Genomic DNA, 18984 nt, shown 5'->3' with positions numbered 1-18984 from the left:
TCCATGTACAAATTTTTTTCTGCCATAATTCCATGATTGCGTCAACTTCATAATAAATCAATGATACTATTTGGAGGATTTCCCGGGAAAAAAACATGATAAAGCCGCTCATTTTCCTAATTTTTACAGGAGAGCACCGGACGGCTGGTGATCAGGTTCCTTTATTCCTGTATTCTTGTATTTATTTTGACTAAGCACTATTATAGGTACTTGAAAATAATAGTCTTGCAGAGTTTATAAATTTTTTAAGACCAGTATAATACCTCACAATAACAATTGGTAAAATTCTTGTAAACATTAATAAATTGGCGGTTATCAGTTTTCCTATGGGCCCCTTCATTCTAGAATAAACCGCAAAAACGTACCTTATAATAATTCCCGACTCTTGGCTTTCTTTTCTTTCCATATTCTGTCCACCAGTAGATTTCCTTGACTAAGCCAAATAGTCAAAGCAACCCACCCAATTCCCGTGCAACAAACAACCCCCATAATGAAGGTTAATAATCATATTCGCTCACTCTTTTCCCGACTATCTCTGGTTACTTCAGTTCCAACTTTTGATGGAGGCTATCGTCTCGATATAAGGACGTATCAATTCTTGAGCCAGGGCTACGTATCTCGTCATTGGAAATCGAAAAAGAAATGATGTTCGTCGGCTGATCCAAACACGGAACAAAGCAAAAGGATAAAAATTTGACAATTTAGCGATTATAGTTATCAAACTTATCAAACTTTTCGTATGTAAATGCGGTATATTATCAAACAAAGGAAATATAGACACGTGTTGGATGGAGGTATGTAAATATGTGTTCTCATTCATTCCTGATTCTCGATACCAAGCTAAAATAAGTTTCGAAAAGGAAGACCTTAAGTGCTTCCACCGAAAATATTACACACATTGCACTAACAGGGTGTGAATAAGTAAAATATTGAAAAGCCATATATTTTTAATAGATTAATAGGTGAATAGTGATGTTATTGCATATTATTAAAAAAAAAAAAGTATCTACTTACATAGGACCGAATATGGGTACTCTTTTAATTCCCTTTTAAGCTAATCTGCAATAAAAAATAAAATAAAAAAATGGCGCCGGGAGGCCACGTATAGCTGCCCATCACTAAATATGTTCTTTTAGTTTGAAAGTAAAAGAAATTTTTTATTTTATCTCAAAAAACTGCGACTTTGCGACTGATTTTGATTTTTATTACAAATTTTGATTAACTTCATACTTTTTTGAATAAAAATATATATGTGTAAATACCCCTTACCAAAAAACCCCCAACCCTAACCAAAAAACATTAGAGAAAAAATAATATATTTAAAAAAAAATTCGGTTAAAATCGGTTTAGCGGGTTTTTTTGGTAGTTATCCGTTTATAGACGAACAAACCGGACACTTGTCCAGACAGACAAAGACGCCCAAGAAAATATTTAGTCACTTTATCGCTCATTTTATGACCCACTGAATTCCATTTTGAGTGAAAATTAAATAAAAAACTTGTTTTGCGATCTTAATACCCTACCATACCCTATTGGTATGCTCGGTCTAATAAATATAAAGAATAAAAACAATATATAATAAAGCATAACATAAATAGAACAGTGCCTTCAACATGCCAATCTCGAATCAGGGTAATAGATAGTGAGAGAGTGAAGTGATTATTCTTTATTACACCGTGTTAAACAAATTTTCTCGTATAGTTAAATCCCATAACTGACTTAACTCATACTATACACGGAATATTTCGAAATGATTTTCTGGAAGTCTTAATTTAATCGAACACTAACAAAACAAAAAAAAAAAAAAAAAAAAAAAAAAACATAATTTAATTCAACATCTGTTTGCGACTATTGATTGATTTTGAACCCAAAATTATACTAACCTTAATAACTAAACTTGAACCCGATTTTTTTAGTATTATTAAAAGTAACTAAGTGAAATATCTTTTCATAGGCAAGCTTCGTAAATGTGTCAATTATGGGAGCGTCGTGATTGGATCTTGGTGTTTTTCTACGAACTACCAAAAATATACATATGTCCGAAATCTTTAGAGATAAATGTAAAATTTTACGTGGAACTGGAATTTTTATTAACAGTAAGATTCTTTGAGTTGGTTGCATTCGCTTTCAACTCCACCTGGAATCAACCAGCGAACGTAAAGCCGAAAATCATTTTGGTCTTCCAGGACTAACAGGCACTAATCTCCAATAATCCCGCATGGACTAACATCACCTTGACTGTTCTATAACTGATCTCTATTTCATCCATCTGAACTATTGTCCACAGCAAGCATCTTATATTACTGTACGTCGAGATAACTTCATTTTACAAGTACACTCTAATCACATTATACTTATGTCCTACAGTTGCGCAGCAGCCTCTGGATGAGCTGCGCTAGTAACTGCATAATACGGTAACATACTAGTCAGCTATGTTTACAATTCCATGGACTTATTTGAGTCCAGATATACTTTCTATGTATAACCGCTTACCGGTCAAGTGTTGGCTTTTAATTGTCTTTTATGCGTGTTTGCTTTATTCTTCTTCATTTAAGCTTTAGGTGGGTATCACATCCATTATCAATCTTTTGCATACAAATCTACAAGTAATATTAATAGAGTAACCGATTTTTATTTGGGGAAGCACCTAAATTTAAAAATAACAATTCAATTTCACAGCCTTCATATCAAGTTTTACTCCCAATACGTCGTTTTCAATGTAAAATATTACTACTTTTCAGTACAACTATAATGTTGGAACGAAAAAGGAATACTTACATAATAATTATTTATATTTAAATTTTAATCTTTACACTCGAATATTTTACACTGCATCCTTTAATTTCTTTTCTATATTAATAATTAATAATTATAATTTATTTATTTAAAAATTTTCCCCCAATGACTCGATTATCATAATAATGGCCAGTATTAAATAATAGAGTGAGCGCTAACCGGGAAAGAGTTTTTACAATTATGACTGATGAGTTTTTTCTAAGTCTTCGTGCTATATTTAACTTTTTTCCTAAGGGTGAGCAAAAATTATATATTGGAAGATATGGTTACTTTTTCAAAAGCAAGTTGCTCTCTTTATTTATATTAAATTTTTTTTTTATTTTAAATTAAATCCCCCGTATATTATTTCTATATTCAATGGGTAATTCTTGTCTCTTCAAATTGCTATTAAGGTTGCCTATCCCTGAAACAACGAGTTTTCTAGATATTTTCATTTTTATTATTTAGTGTCAGTAGATCTTTATTATATTTGATAAAATGTATTTGGTGGTTCTGATATTTCTGACGTTACTTCAACATAGCTGTCAAATTAGTTTATCTTTAACACCTTGTTATCATTTTGGGTCAGTTAAAATAAAAAACAAATCTCAGAAATATTCCGAAAATGGAAACTTATCCTACATCAGAGAGAATTGATATGATTCTATTAGTTGGTAACCCCAGTGTGCATTTAACAGTAGTTAATAGAATGCTTTATTGATGCGATATTGATTTATCTAGTGTGGACTTTTTTATTGGGATATGTTACAGACAATGTTTTTAAGCCACAATCTTTTTTCTTATGCTCTTGACCAACTATTGCCGAGAACATGAGAAAAACGATTGTGGCTGCTATAAGTAGCAACTTGAAAAGATCTTTTGAAAGCGAATCATTTTTTGTAGTAATCAGGAAAGGAAGCATTTTGAGCATATGATTTCATCTAGCTCATTTGTGTCACATAATTATACGGTTATATCTAGTTTGAATTCTGTAATAATTAAAATATGGCCTAAACCTGTATCTTTTTACTACCGTTGAATACTTTACTCTACATCCTTTAATTTTTGTTAAATTAACAAAAGTTTTATCACAGCCACCTATATTATGTATCAATTAATAAATATCAACTGGTCACTAAATCATAAAAATGAAAATATCTATTAAAATTTTTTTTATAGGGTAGACAACCTTAAGAGTATTTTAAAGATATATGAAGTATCCACTAATTGTCAGGATAATATTTTGGATGTTCCTTTTGAAATAAACGATAAATGCATTTAAAAGGCAAATGCCTTTAAAAGTGGCCAATGTTCAATATTATTTTTTTCTCACAATGTATAACAATTCGGGCCAAGTTTTAATTGCATTTAAAGTACAACAAGTTATTTCAACTAAATATCAAACTATATACGGGGCTAATTACAATTTAAAATGAAATAAAGTGAAATATTATGCCAAAACCCTTACATTTTAGGTAAATTCTTCTTTAATAAAAAATATTTGTGGCCGGCCGTAGCTCCAGCGTTAGTGTGTCGATCTGCGGAGCGGAAGGTACTGGGTTCGATCCCCAGCCAGTACGGTCGCTTTATTTATTTAAATAGAAATATTTATCTAAAGAGAGCGAGCAACGCGCCGCCACCTCAAGGAAGACATGGCAAACCACCTTGAGTATATTTGCTTTGTACAGCCTCTCAAATAGTGCCGTTCGGATTCGGTAATACACTGTAGGTCCCGTGTACTTGTGAAACACTGATGACACCAATCACAAGTACATGCGAGAGGTAGCCAACGCTCTATATAGAGTATGGCACTGTAAGAAGAAAAAATATTTAAATATACAGGGTGATTCCTGTATGTCGGTCATGCTTTCGGGGAATGATAGATGACGTCGAAATATTAATTTTGATATAGCACACTATGGGTCGGAATGCTTTTTACGTAAGATACAGGGTGTTAAAGTTCTTGAAAAATTAAAGATATTCTTTAATAGTTTTTTAACAGTTGAAGTTATCGTTATAAAATTTTATTATAGAAGTCTACCTAACAGAGACACTTTAAATATAAAAAGAAGAGGTTTTAGTTTCAACCAGTGGCGTAGATGTGATACGCATCGGATATTTTTTCAAAAAAAGAAATAGTACGCCACTGAAAAAATAAAATTTTAGAGTCTCTTGCAACTTTCTCCTATGTAACACCATTTTGCCACAATTTAAAAATATATTTTTTTAATGAGAATCTTAAATACAGCGAATTATTATAACTATAGGGCAGAAATACATGTGCATACAGAAAGTTACACAGCTTGGGTAACTTTAGTACTTTTTACATTAGCCCCTTAAATAAATCTTTAAAAAAATATAAATTTAAACTTAAAATTGTTTATATTGTTAATAATAAAATTCTCAGTTTTAAGGTAGTTATAATAATTCGCATATTTAAGGTTCTCATTAAAAAAAAATATTTATTTTTAAATTGTGACAAAATGGTGTTAGATAGGAGAAAGTTGCAAGACATTTCTTTTTGGAAATAAACCGAGTAAATAAAAAAAACTTCGAAATTTTATCTTTATCAGTGGCGTACTATTCTTTTTTTGAAAAAAATACCCGATGCGTATCACACCTACGCCAAAATATTTCGAACTATTACTCGCAAAAATATATTGTGTTTTATTCGATTTTAATTCGTAAGCTTAATACTTGTATCTGAATAAAATTATTTTCTGTTTCAGATAATCTCGGTGGTGAGAAAAGCCTTAATGCGCACGCCTCGCAACATGTTTATATTCAACCTGGCGGTGGCAGATTTATTGCTGTGCACCGTCACAATGCCACTCACCTTAATGGAAATCTTAACGAAATATTTTCCATTAGGCAACTACCTGTTCGTGTGTAAACTGATCGGCATCTTGCAGGCTACGAGTACCTACGTTTCCACTCTATCCATCACAGCGATCGCTCTCGATAGATATCAAGTAAGTAAACGGCATGTAAACGCTAACGATTTAGAATATAATCCGCAAATAGAAGATTGCTTGTGTGGGCGGTGATGTATCGCGGTGTAGAGTAGTTAAGCATGTAAATATGAGAGGAAAAATAGAAAAACATGTGTTGGAAATTTTAGTGACAGGGTGATAATAATTTCTGTAAAACCAAGCAGAGAAAAACAACAAAAAAGAGAAGTAGAAAGAATCCCTGAAAGTTCTTCGTTATACAGGGTTTCAAAAAATAGTGTATCTAACTTCGGTGTGGTTTATTCTACAAATAAAAATAACTGAAAAAGTTCCTATGAACATCCTAAAATGTTTCCCAAAGAAGTTATAGCTCTCGAAATCGCAAATAAAAATAATATACATACATATGCGTTGCTCAGGAGTTTCTTCAGTCCTTTTTTTATTCTTTTTGAATGGCCATGCATCTAGGCTCACCTATCAGAATATCCAAAACCAGTTATAGTACTATAGACTATGTTGTGTCATCTTTTGATCCTAACTCCATCGCCTGCAACGTCTTTAGCTCGGGTCTCTCTGATCATGAAGCAGTTTTAACTAAATTTTCGATAAATTCCAAAATCAAAAATGCCCCTTGTAAACTATGCCGTATTTTTTCAGAAGAGAATGCTCAAAAATTTAGCCACTTTTATAAAAAAACCAACTGGGATACTCGCTCTTATGATGTCGACACCGAATTTTCTATTTTCGTAAAAACATTAACCAGTTTAGCGTTCAAATCCTTTCCTCTTAAGCCTATCAAAAATAAGCATAATAAACCTTGGACCACTAAAGGTCTACGCATATCTTCTTAAAGCATGCGTTCATTATTTCACTTAAAAAAATTCTCAGACAGTGTCTTTTTCCACAATTACGTAAAACTTTACAGAAATTTATCATAAGACTATAAGAGCCGCTAAGGACCTTTATTATAATAGGAGAATCGCCAATTCTGGTAATGTTGCTAAAGATATATGGTCTGTTGTGAATGGAAACAAAGCTTCTTCGTCTAGCGATATCTCTACCTCACCTGAGAACCTTAACGATTACTTTGTAAATGTAGCCAAAAATTTAACTAATAACATATGTCCTTCTCATGATTCACTTTGATATCTCTCTAATGATAATGTAAACTTACACAGTTTCTTTTTTTCGCCCGTAGTTTTAGAAGAGCCTCGCAGTACAATTAATACCATCAAAAATAAATCTTCATCTGGGACCGACGGGCTAACTTTAAAAATGTTTTCGAATCTGCCAGAAAGCACTCTGAATCACATAACTACTTTAATAAACATGCCATTCCAAAATGGTATTTTTCCAAAATGTCTTAAGATGGCAATAATCATTCCTCTGCATAAATGAGGTGACAATATCAAGCTTCTAACTATCGCCCAATTGCACTCCTTCCAACGCTATCTAAGATCATAGAAAGGTTGGGTTAAAAGAAGACTGGTATCTTTTCTGTTTATAAGTACAAAATACTTACTGAACATCAATTTGGATTTCTAAGCAACAAGTCCACAAATGACGCTATGTTTTCCCTCCTTAATAAAGTTTACTCCAGCCTAAATAACCATCATTTTACAGCAACAATTTTCTGTGATTTTTCTAAGGCGTTCGACTGTGTAAGTCATAAGATCCTAATTAATAAACTGCAACACTATGGATTCAGGGGAACATCTCTTGAATGGCTTAAGTCGTATCTGAGCAACAGAAGTCAACTTGTGAGGATGGATACCACGTTATCTTCTAGCAAGCCAATAAAATGTGGAGTATCTCAAGGTTCAGTACTAGGTCCTGTTTAGTTTCTTCTTTTTACTAACGACATTGCTAACATAAAAATCAGTGGTAAAATATGTCTTTTTGCGGACGACACTAGCTTCACTTGGAGCAACAAGGACGTCACAGCATTTCATAGGATTATATCAAATGACTTAATCACCATTAAATCTTAATGCGATTCGAACCTCCTGAGTTTCAACATTTCTAAAACTAAAGCTTTGTCGTATAAAAACTCGCTGCAGCCTTTCGTACTTAACAACACCACCATTGACGCCGTAAAATCTATATTACTATATTATTTACTATAAACTTACCAAATATTTTTGAATCTTACTTTTATTTTTTATTCTTTGACATTGTAAACATTTATAAATGTTTATTTTAAACAATAAGACTGACAATGTAATTTGTATGCTTCTTTTGTATTCTCTTTTGTTTGTTTACTTTACCTTTGTCTACAAATTGTACATTTTTTTGACAACAAAGGCATTTATTTATTTATATGTTGTTTATTTTTTAGAACATTGGTAAACCTTTTTTTTTGAAATAATTACATACTTTGAAGTACTTATATACATTTTAATGCGAAAACAAATGGTGATAGTGGAAAATTCGGTAATAGCCCTGAAATAATACTTTCCATTAGGGTAAAGAGTACTACTGGTGGTAATTTTCTATTCTTATAGACACAGTAATTTCAACAAATGACATAAAATATCTGTCTCATATATTTGTAGGAAATTGAATTCTCTACAAAAATAGGTCTCTTACAATTTTTTTATAAACCTCACCGTTCGAAAATTATTAAAGATTGAGGTTTGATTATTTTTAGGCAGTTAGGATGATTAGTCGATTAAATTAACCGTTTAACCTTTCCGGGACCGTGCTACAAAAATTTACATTTCAGGCCCTGTGGGGTAACTACGATACCCCACTGAAATATTTCAAAAACTATTAATATTTTGTCACTCAGGTAAATTATTAGTAATTATTTGTAAATTTTAATAATATAAAAAACATTTAATTTTAAAACTAAACTCTTATTAGTTTTCTACATATTATTTTGGCAGTCAGAGCATAAAAACGTTTTAGATTCTTTGCCGAGAATATTAAAAATGGAGTTTTTGCATGTATTACATAATATTTTTGTTTTTCTCTTAGGTGATCTGGTGCGAAAGCCGCATCTTCGGTTTGAATTAGGTTGAATCTCTTTAGCAGGATTTATAGGAACTGTGCTTTGGGCAAGATATAATTTTATTGCTGTTTTTACAGTTTTGTGAAACTTGTTACTATTTTATTTAATTCTTAGAACGTTTAGAAGTACAAGTCCTTGTGCTGAAGGATTGCTCTTCGCAGATCTCGAAGCGAATTCGGCAGGAATTTCTTTATTGTTAGCCCATCATCAGTATATTCCTTTTGCGCCATTTTTCAATAAATACACACACTAACTTACTATATCACAGTAAATACCAACACTAAACTCAATATAGAACTTGTTTACGTCTTCAGATAAAGTCACCAACACGAAAAAACATGAATAGTGCGTGTAGGAGGAATCACTGCAGGCCGTGCGAGGTAACGGAGGTACCCCAGGCAGTAAATTTCAGTTTTTCGCGGAAAATAAAAAAATTATTTTGCTATTTTTGTTAAAAAAGGGTTTTGAAATATTTTTCTAGGATTACCTGATAGGAAAAAAGTGAGAAATAAAAATTGTAAAAGTTATTGAAGAAAAAACTCATCTGGGGTACCTAAAATACCCCGTACGGTCCCGGAAAGGTTAAAAGATATTCATCGTCAAACCTCAATGAACAACAATTTTAACAGTTTTTGACTAATAAATTTGAACAATTCCAATTTATTTTATGAATTCCGGGAAATTTGTACAATTTTCTTGTACATTTTTCTAGTCTTTTTTTAGTCCTAAGCGTGTTTGGGTACATTATATTATTGCATTTTTCCTAATTTAGAGTCAATGATTCATTAAATTTCGAATAAAAAAAACTTTTTTTTAACAATTTAAGATTAATTTTTCAGAGTATATAAGTAGTGAAAAAAATTAGTCGATTTTTTTGACACACTCTGATGTCGATGATATAAGCTAAGGCCAGAGGATTTTAAGGTACTCTTCAATATTTTTTTTTTTTTATTAGTCTTTAGGGCTATATAACGGTGTCGGGGATTCACTTGATTCGCTTGAAAGACAACAGACTTAGTACATGTAACATTAGAGATAATCAAAACCGGTTCCAAATAACTAGCTTTTTATTTACTAGTGGTACGGAGTGTTCTTTTTTATCTTCTGCCTGGCTGCTGCCTAATAGTTTAAAAAGAATTGCTGCTATTAAAAATGTATCATAAAAATATATAAAAAGCAGACTTAAGTATTTTATAAAATGATTTAAATATTTTTGATGACTCAATTCTTTTTCTATTTTGAAATAAAGTATTAAATCACAAATCATTTTGAAAATTACTCAAATTTTAAGTCTTAAGGCAGCTTTCAAAAAAAGTCTTTAAAATGATTTAAACTAAAAAAGGCTTAATAGTTCAGTCATTGGGGATCAAAAAAGGGGCCTGCTTGGAAAAAAGTCCGGAAGTTTTGAAACTTTGCACGTTTATAGCTTTTGGGGTCCCTAACTAAAATCCATAAAATGCACATTTCCAGACTTGCCACCGGCGCCGCCATCTTGCCAAGATGGCGCCCAAAATCGGCATTTTGTGAATATCTCAAAAACTATGCATTTTTCGCGAAAATTTGAGGAGAGAAAAATTAAAGAGAATAAAATTTCCTATAAAAAAGTTTTTATGAAAATTTTCGCTAAAGTCAACCGTTTAGGCACAAAATCCCTGGAAATTTTACAATTTTGCGTAAAATATGATATATTATGTATTGTCGATTTTCCGAAATCAAATGTCGATTAGGGTTCACTAAAACTAGTTTTAGCTTAGTTTCTTCAATTTTGTCATGAAACAGTGGCGTATCATTAATTCGCTCATTAATTTATGAATAATTAATTGTCGTGCTGGACAGCATTCATTGCGAACTTACCACCAGGTTCAGCATTGCTCTGGTTGTACCAAAGATGCCGAAGAATGGGGTTAGAAGAAAACAAAAACAGGCATTACTCCAGTCACAACGTTGAAAGATCCAGATCCAAAATCCCTGTTGGCATTTTTATCCTGTAAATGCAAAACCAACAACTATGGTAAAGCCTACGGGTGCAGAAAAGCAGGATTAAAATGTTCAATGATTTGTGCATACTGCAAGGGGAGATCCGGTGACAACGTCACTGAAGTGTCACTCGACGAATCCGATGAAGATGAGTTGGACTTGCCTATAGATATCCCTCTGGCGGCTGAAGATGAAGAGTTTTTTTTTTTTTTTTTTCCACAATAAGGGGCCGTCCTCTGCCGGAAACACTGCGACCTGTGAGGTCTATTGTGTTTTGGTTTGGTTGGACGTTTGTTAAAGATGAAGAGTTTGGTTTGGTTGGACGTATTGAGAGACCACCCTGATGAGCCCAGCACAGCAGACACGATCCACTTTGACATCAATGAGCCAGATCCGTCGGGCTTGTGCAGAAGTTAAAGTTTTTAATTTACCTAGTAGAGTAGGTCTCCGGGGAGACCACGTTAAAATAAACGCGCCATGTACTTTACCTCTTGGGTGGTGTGGAAACAAGTACCTACACATTTTCAATAATTAAAATTAATTATTCATAAATTAATGAGCGAATTAATCATACGCCACTGTTTTATGACAAAATTGAAGAAACTAAACTAAAACTAGTTTTAGTGAACCCTAATCGACATTTGATTTCGGAAAATCAACTATACGTAATATATCATATTTTACGCAAAATTGTAAAATTTCCAGGGATTTTATGCCTAAACGGTTGACTTTATCGAAAATTCTCATAAAAACTTTTTATAGAAATTTTGTTCTTTTAATTTTGTTCTCGTGTTTTTTCTCTCTCAAATTTTCGCGAAAACGCATAGTTTTCGAGGATATTCACAAAATACCGATTTTGGCGCCATCTTGGCAAGATGGCGGCGCCGGCGGCAAGACTGGGAATGTGCATTTTATGGATTTTAGTTAGGGACCCGAAAACCTATAAACCTGCAAAGTTGCAAAACTTCCGGACTTTTTTCCAAGCAAAAATCCCCAATGACTGAACTATATAAGTTTTCTGAGAGCTGGCAGCTCTGCTACCTATGTTGCCATATTATCAAGGTATTAAAAATGCCTCTATTGTCAAAAAATTTTACAATTTGTAGACAAAGGTAAAGTAAACAAACAAATAAAAGAGAATACAATACATTATACAAATTACATTGTCAGTCTTAGTGTTTAAAATAAACATTTACAAATGTTTACAATGTCTAAGAATAAAAAAATTAAAATAAGATTCAAAAATATTTAGTAAGTTTATAGTAAATATCAATGACCTCTAACTAAACTCATTTCGATATCATTGGTAAATAGAGTAATAGCAAACATTAGACCAGTGTTTTCAAGATCAAATTCGATTATCAAAATATAAGTCATTTACGGCGTAGAAAGCCTTGTCTAGTAATTAAGATTTCAAGGCTTTGCGAAATCAAGAAAATGTTGTTATGGATTTGATTTCAAATGGCAGGTGATTGTGCATTTTTTTGAGTTGTATAATATTGAACTTTTAACTAACTCTGAGCGTGGGGTAGGGAGATAAAGATCTTGCTAGAAATAGATACGACTTAAACCATTCGATTCAAATATACATTTTGAAAAGTTCGACATTTCAATAAACTTGAGCACTGTCAATTAATATTAACCTTAGTTAAACCAAATTCTCCCAACTTGCGGTATAGCAAGGCACTTTAGTCTAACCGAAGCCAAATAGTAATTAGAAATTATTGAAACAATTACGACCTAAATGTTAGCGATTGTTTCTGTCTGATTTCCAATTTGCTCTTTGGCTAAAATTAAATAATATCAATTATCGGGGGTCAGTTGTGGTTAAGTTTAGTTTAGAACTTGTTAGAATTACTACTAATAGCTCTAATGTAATGAAAATCGGTCCAGAAAGTTTTTGGTTTAGTGCTTCGAGCTATGACAAAACCAATTACGGATTTCGATGGTTTTGTTATAGGAAATCGTTGGAGAGTTGCGATTTTCGCATTTCAATTTGAGAGACTGTATTAAAAGGGTGGGGGGGGGGACTAGTCTATATTATAATAGTAACTTCGTGAAGTTTACAGAGAGAATTACTAAAATTATATAAGCAAACTTTAGAATTTACTCTAGAAAATCCATTGTAATTTTAGGGAAATTAATGGTCAAATAGTTTTATTATTATACAGGGTCCGGCAATAGTGCGTGGGGCATCTGTAGTTCCTATAAAAAAATAGGAATTTTGTCCAAGTGCAGACCTAAAGTATGTATGTAGACGCATTTCAGGAAAATATTTTAATTTCTACAATTTGGTACAAAAAAGTGTGTTTAATTTGATGCTACAGGGTGTTCAAAATATATTTATGAATTTCAACTACTTAAAAAATTGAAAAATCTCAAATTTTATAAATGGCACACCCTATATATTATCATTTATTCTGTTTTTACAAAATTCTTCAACTTTTATAAGGTATATGATATACCTATTTTTAATAATTTGCGGCTTATTCTAAATTTTTCAATTTTTTCTTTTTTAATTAATTTATGCAAAAACATCATAGTTGCCATGATAAAATAAAACTATTTATTATTAATCATTAACAAGCAGTTTAATAATTAGTTACAACTGTTATGATTAGTTTGTATCAATTAACTTTACTCAAGTAAACTAAAGCCAAGATGGATATTTCTTTTTGCGCGAATAGCTATACATTAGGGAAATACTAGATTACTATTAGATTAATAGGAATTTTCTTCAACATAAAGTTTTTTTTCAACATATAATTCTGGTTTATTTTCGTAAAGTCAATATTACTACTGCCGCAAAACCGTCCCATTACACACTGAAAATATGTTCTAGATAATCTACATCTATTCCTATAGTACTGTAGCATGGACTGTATAATATATAGTACTGAACCCAAAAATATTTTTCTTGGCTTGTTTGTGTACCAGGAACAAGTTACTGTTTTTCAGGAAAATCTGTAACTATTATCTCAACCATCTATACTTATTACAACAAATTAAACAAAAATTGAAGTTTTGTTTTTAACTTGCTTAACAGACATTAGATTTTGATAATTATTACTTTTTGTCTTGGTGCCTCTGCTGTTATAGCGTAATTGTATTCAAAATATGGGTAAAAATAGAGAAAGTTGGAATAAATCACGAACAATTAAAAGTAGATAAGGGTGTCCCACTTAAGATGGATACAAGCCAATATCTTGGTTGTTTGTTGAGCGATCTTTTTCATTTTTGGCAGGAGGGTGTATGGCTATAAGACGTATATTTTGCCCAGGGTAAGAAATACCTCATAGATGTACGTTTTAACGGGGTTTGATATTTTTCGAGTCAAGAGTAAACTATCCTTAGGACAGTATTTATTTCAAATCTGATAAATTATATTGAATCCTCCTTACCCATATTACCCAAGATAATTAAGTTCTAATTTTGATAAATATTGATACAGGGTGTGTTATTAAAATAAGACATTTTTATTTTTATTATTATTTCTTAAGCACTTATGACGCCACTGGATAAACAACTGGTTTATTATCAATAACCAATTATCAATTAATAATCGATTTAAGTTTTCAGATAGCTTCCATAATAATTAAGATACGATACAAAAAAAATAAATATTTTCAATTTATTTTGTTTACTTTAAAAAATTGTTTTTTAAGTTTGCTAATACAAATGAATAAAATGAGTTACAAAATAATTTAAAAACCCAGTTTACAATGGAATCTGAAATATAATTACTTAGTTTTCCACTTTCCAGCGAAAGATATGAAATAGAAAGAGATTACATTAGGAATGTAGCTGAGTGTAATATATATTCTCCTTCACTAGTTGATAAAATAATTAGAAAACGTAGGTATAGGTTAATGATTTCTGAAAATTCGACATTTCAAGTGGAGAAAGATAGTCAAAATATTTTTCAATACCGTTTGATAGAGAGTTATCTCGTGGTCTAAAAGGAATTTTTAAGAATGTCAATTATATACTTGTGTATAGTGCTAATAATAAATTACAACAATTATTAGGTATTCCAAAGGATAAAACACCTCCACGGGTCGGGTATTTATGAAATTTCTTGTAAAGATTGTAATCAGAAATATGTTGGGCAAACTAGAAGATCAATATTAACTAGATTTAAAGAACATTTAGCTCAGGTAAGATATTGTAGACCGAATAAATCTTGCGTTGCCGAACATATTGTTGATAAAGAACATTGTATAGATCTTAATAATTTAAAATTAATTAAACAAGTCTCAAATTACAAGCAATTAGATGTATATGGAAGCATCAGAATAAATAAATGTAAAGATAATATGAATAGAGACAACGGTCCAATTCCTTCAAGTTCTTTGTTCCTACTACTCTAGTGGCGGAAATTTAACTGTTACGCTCGGTGGGCTCTGACTCGGTTGGCTAGATCTTGCCACGCCCACTCGGTGCCCACTAAGCGAGTATATGTAGATTGCTCAATTTGTAGATTGTAATTTAGTTTATAATAATCTGCTGATGCTAACATGGTTAGCGAAACGCGCGTCCAGTGTAAAAGTAAAAGTGTTTTGGTGTATTGTGGTGATTTAGTGTTTTTATTTTGCTTGCAATCACTTATAAAAAAAACAACAAAACATCCAGTATACAGGGTGTCCCAGGCTGAGCGTGCATTAGTTTCTAGAGAACCGCAATATCTAGATCGGAGATGCAATATCTAGATCGGATATTTTTGTCATATCCTTGTTTTACAACGAGATCTATCGATTAAAAATATTTTAAATATGGCGGCACTTCCCGAAATACAGGAAGTTGACAGCAACTTTCTTATTTTAAATGGGTGTCCCCATTTTCTATTACATACTTTGCAAAATTCTATGAATATTGATGTTAAACACTCTATACCTAACATTAACCGTTTTTGAGAAAAAAAAAATTTAAAGTTATTATTATAAATCTTTTTTTCAAATGGAAACCCACTTTTTTATTTCACTAGGTACTAAAAAGATTTGCCAATTCGTTAATTTTTGGGTGTACATGTTCCTATACCTAAAATAAATCGTTTTTAAGTTATTTAAATATTTAGTTTGAAAACGTATATTTTTCTTGGTTTTATCTAGCTTCCTTTGACATTAAGCATCAAACAGTCAGAAAACTTATTTCCATTTGTCAGAAAACGAATTATTTGAATTTCCTCTATGACAAATACCGCCTTCCTCTTAAGAGTTTAAAAAGTGTATTTATAAAAATATATCTTGTATTTTCGTTCTTTCGTGATATCTAATAGTTGATACCGTATGATCGAAAAAGACGGCGTCCAGTTGGCTTGGAAATGAACATCAAAGACATTCCCTATACCATTTTACGTATAAATTGACAGCGATCTTCATTTCATTGCTATTACTGGCGCGGATTTTTTCCATCATACGTTATTATTAATAATATACCGTATGATCAGCAGCACGTAAACAAGGGTGCTGTATTTCACCAACACTGTTCAAGATATATCTCGAACAAGTTCTCAAAGGTTGGAAGCAAAAATGTAGAAATATGGGAGTACCCATAGGGGATAACATGCTCTACACACTTTGCTTCGCGGACGATCAGGTGATCATAGCACAAGATTACGATGACATGTAAGCTTATAGAAGAATATCAGAAATGGGGACTCGAGATCAATACTAACAAAACAGAATATATGTGTATCGGAGGAGAACAACAAGATCTAATGCTAGAAGAAGGGAAGAAAATTTAGTGCTGCACAAAATACAAATATTTGGGTATGCAAATCACAAATGATGGACTGTTGGATACAGCAATTAAAGAACGAAACCAACTTGGAAGGAATACTATCACGGTATTGAATGGAATACTGTGGGACAGAAGCATAAACAACAAGAACAAAACTTTAATATACAATACCATCATAAAGAGTATAACCACGTACAGCTGTGAAGTGTGGCCAATTAAAGAAACAACAAAACGAATGCTGGAAGCTACAGAGATGGATTTTTGGAGAAGATCAGCAGGCAAATCAAAACTCGAGCGAATAACTAATGAACGTATAAGAGAGATTATGGAAGTTAAACATACGATAGTGGACGACATAAAGAAGAGTCAACTCATATGGTACGGGCATGTCCAATGACAGAAATAAGAATCCCAAAGCAAATTATAAACTGGAAACCTGCAGGGAGAAGAAAACCGGGTAGACCGAGAAGAAGTTGGCAGGAAGGGATTGACACGTTTATGGAGGAAAGATCTCTCGGAGACGGTGCATGGAGAGACAGACAGGCATGGAGAGATGGCATCGGAAGACGTAGAACGTTTTAAACCGATTAATATATATGATCAACAGCACAAAGTTGGCTGGGAAATGATGATCGATAAAATACTGCTTTTTGAACAAAGTGTCACAATATGACATGGCCAGATCTATTGCTTTACATCACTTGACGTTTAAAGTCATAGGCTACTGATTAAAATCAAGAAAAATATACGCTTTAAAACAAAATCTTAAATAACTTAAAAACAATTTATTTTAGGTATGGGAACATGCATAGTCAAAAAGTAACGAATCCAGCCTTTTTATTTCATTAGTGAAATTAAATGGTGGATTTCCATTTGAAAAAAATGATTTATGAAAATTCTTTAATCGCTCAATTCCATGACAGCTGCTGTCATTTTTATATGATATTCGAACAATTTATTTTTGAAATATATAGCCACATGTCCCCTCTTTATGGCACAGTAATTGTGCTAATAACTAAATTTTACATTTAGGCTAAACACATATTTTTGACAGGCAGTTTTTTTCGTCCAAAAATTTTAAGTACTTTTTTTTCTCAAAAACGGTTAATGTTAAGTATTTATCAAAATTCATAAAATTTTACAGAGAATTTAAGTATGTAATAAAAAATGGGGATGTCTATTTAAAATAAGAAAGTTGCTGTCAACTTCTTGTATTTCCGGAAGTGCTGCCATATTGAAAATATTTTTAATCGATCGATCTCGTTGTGAAACAATGATGTGAAAAAAATCTTCGATCTAGATATTGTAGTTCTCTAGAAACTTCTAAAGCACTCTCAGCCTGGGACACCCTGTATAGAAGCCTCACCAAATACAAAATCAGCAAAATTTCTCTGCGGAAATACATCATTCTCTTTTTTTCGACTTTAGAATAACTGAAATCAGTTACCTACATGAAAACGTGTTCCTGCTTTACATTCTAAACACTTATATTGTGTAGGTGTGAACTTAACCTATAATAGATAATGTAATTTAGATATCAATACTGTACCGATAAAAACAAAAATAAACAAAAGGAACCAACAAACCAAATCAAACCAAAACAAACCTAACCAAAGCAATCAAAATACGCTGTAAGCTAAAACGCGTCTATTTATGAATTCCAATTGCGAAATACTTTTCGAATCTTGCTACATTTTATCAATAAATAAAAATGGTACACTTCCGCAAGAAGTTTTTTTGCATGTCTATGTTTAAAAAAAATTAGAATGAAAAACAGAAACGTGTTTTCATGTAACTGATTTCAGCTATTCTATAAGTCCGATTTCCTAGCGACGTCTAGCGGTCGCGGCCTATTGTGCTTGTTTCCCTTTAAAGTGATACATTCTTCTTCTTCCTGTGCCTTGTGCTTAGCCGCACGTTGGCGATTGTCTGTACTCTTCATATAATGTGTAGCCTGCCGTTTTCGGCTCTTCGAAATATGGTGGCTGCGTCGCTGATGTTACACCAATCCCGTATGTTTCTTGGCCAGGAATGTTGTTTTCTTCCTGGGCCTCGCCGTCCCTCTATGTTTCCTTATAGAATCAGCTTAGGAATATAATATTTGTCTTCTCTAAGGATATGGCCGAGGTATGAGGCTTTAAAGTGATACATTACATTTCCATGACTTTTTACGTAAAAAATGTCTCTTGGTAAAAATCGCTACGATCGACCGTTCTCAAGATATTTAGAATGGAAATAGTCAATACATGTCATTATTAACAAAAAAATGCACGTTGATTATATAGCTATTTGAATGAAATAATACATTTTTATTTTTTTAAATTAATCATAAATTTTTGTGCGAAAAAATGATGACAGAACAGTTTCTGTTGTACTTTTAGCACGAAAAGATTTCAAATTTATGATTTTAGCCTAATAACTATTTAGTCAACATGTTTAATTTATGTCAATGATGACAGGTATTGATAATCTCAATTCCAAATATCTCGAGAACCATTACTCGTTGCGGTTTTTATCAAGAGATCTTTT

At 32.1% G+C, this 18984-nt stretch overlaps 1 protein-coding gene across 1 annotated transcript in view; it reads left to right on the top strand.

Annotated features, from left to right (window-relative positions):
- Window positions 1-18984, top strand: part of LOC115880978 (neuropeptide F receptor) — a 107353-nt gene that overhangs the window by 14685 nt on the left and 73684 nt on the right. Inside the window, exon 2 of the mRNA XM_030898323.1 lies at window positions 5505-5747. Within this exon, the coding sequence (XP_030754183.1) occupies window positions 5505-5747 (243 nt within the window). The remainder of the gene's footprint in view (window positions 1-5504; window positions 5748-18984) is intronic.

This window comes from Sitophilus oryzae, unplaced genomic scaffold (genome assembly GCF_002938485.1).
Source record: "Sitophilus oryzae breed Bouriz unplaced genomic scaffold, Soryzae_2.0 scaffold_168_pilon_pilon, whole genome shotgun sequence".
In the NCBI taxonomy this organism is placed as follows: Eukaryota; Metazoa; Arthropoda; class Insecta; order Coleoptera; family Curculionidae; genus Sitophilus; species Sitophilus oryzae.
The sequence above is the reverse complement of the archived record's forward strand: the minus strand, read 5'-3'. Positions and strand labels throughout refer to the sequence as shown.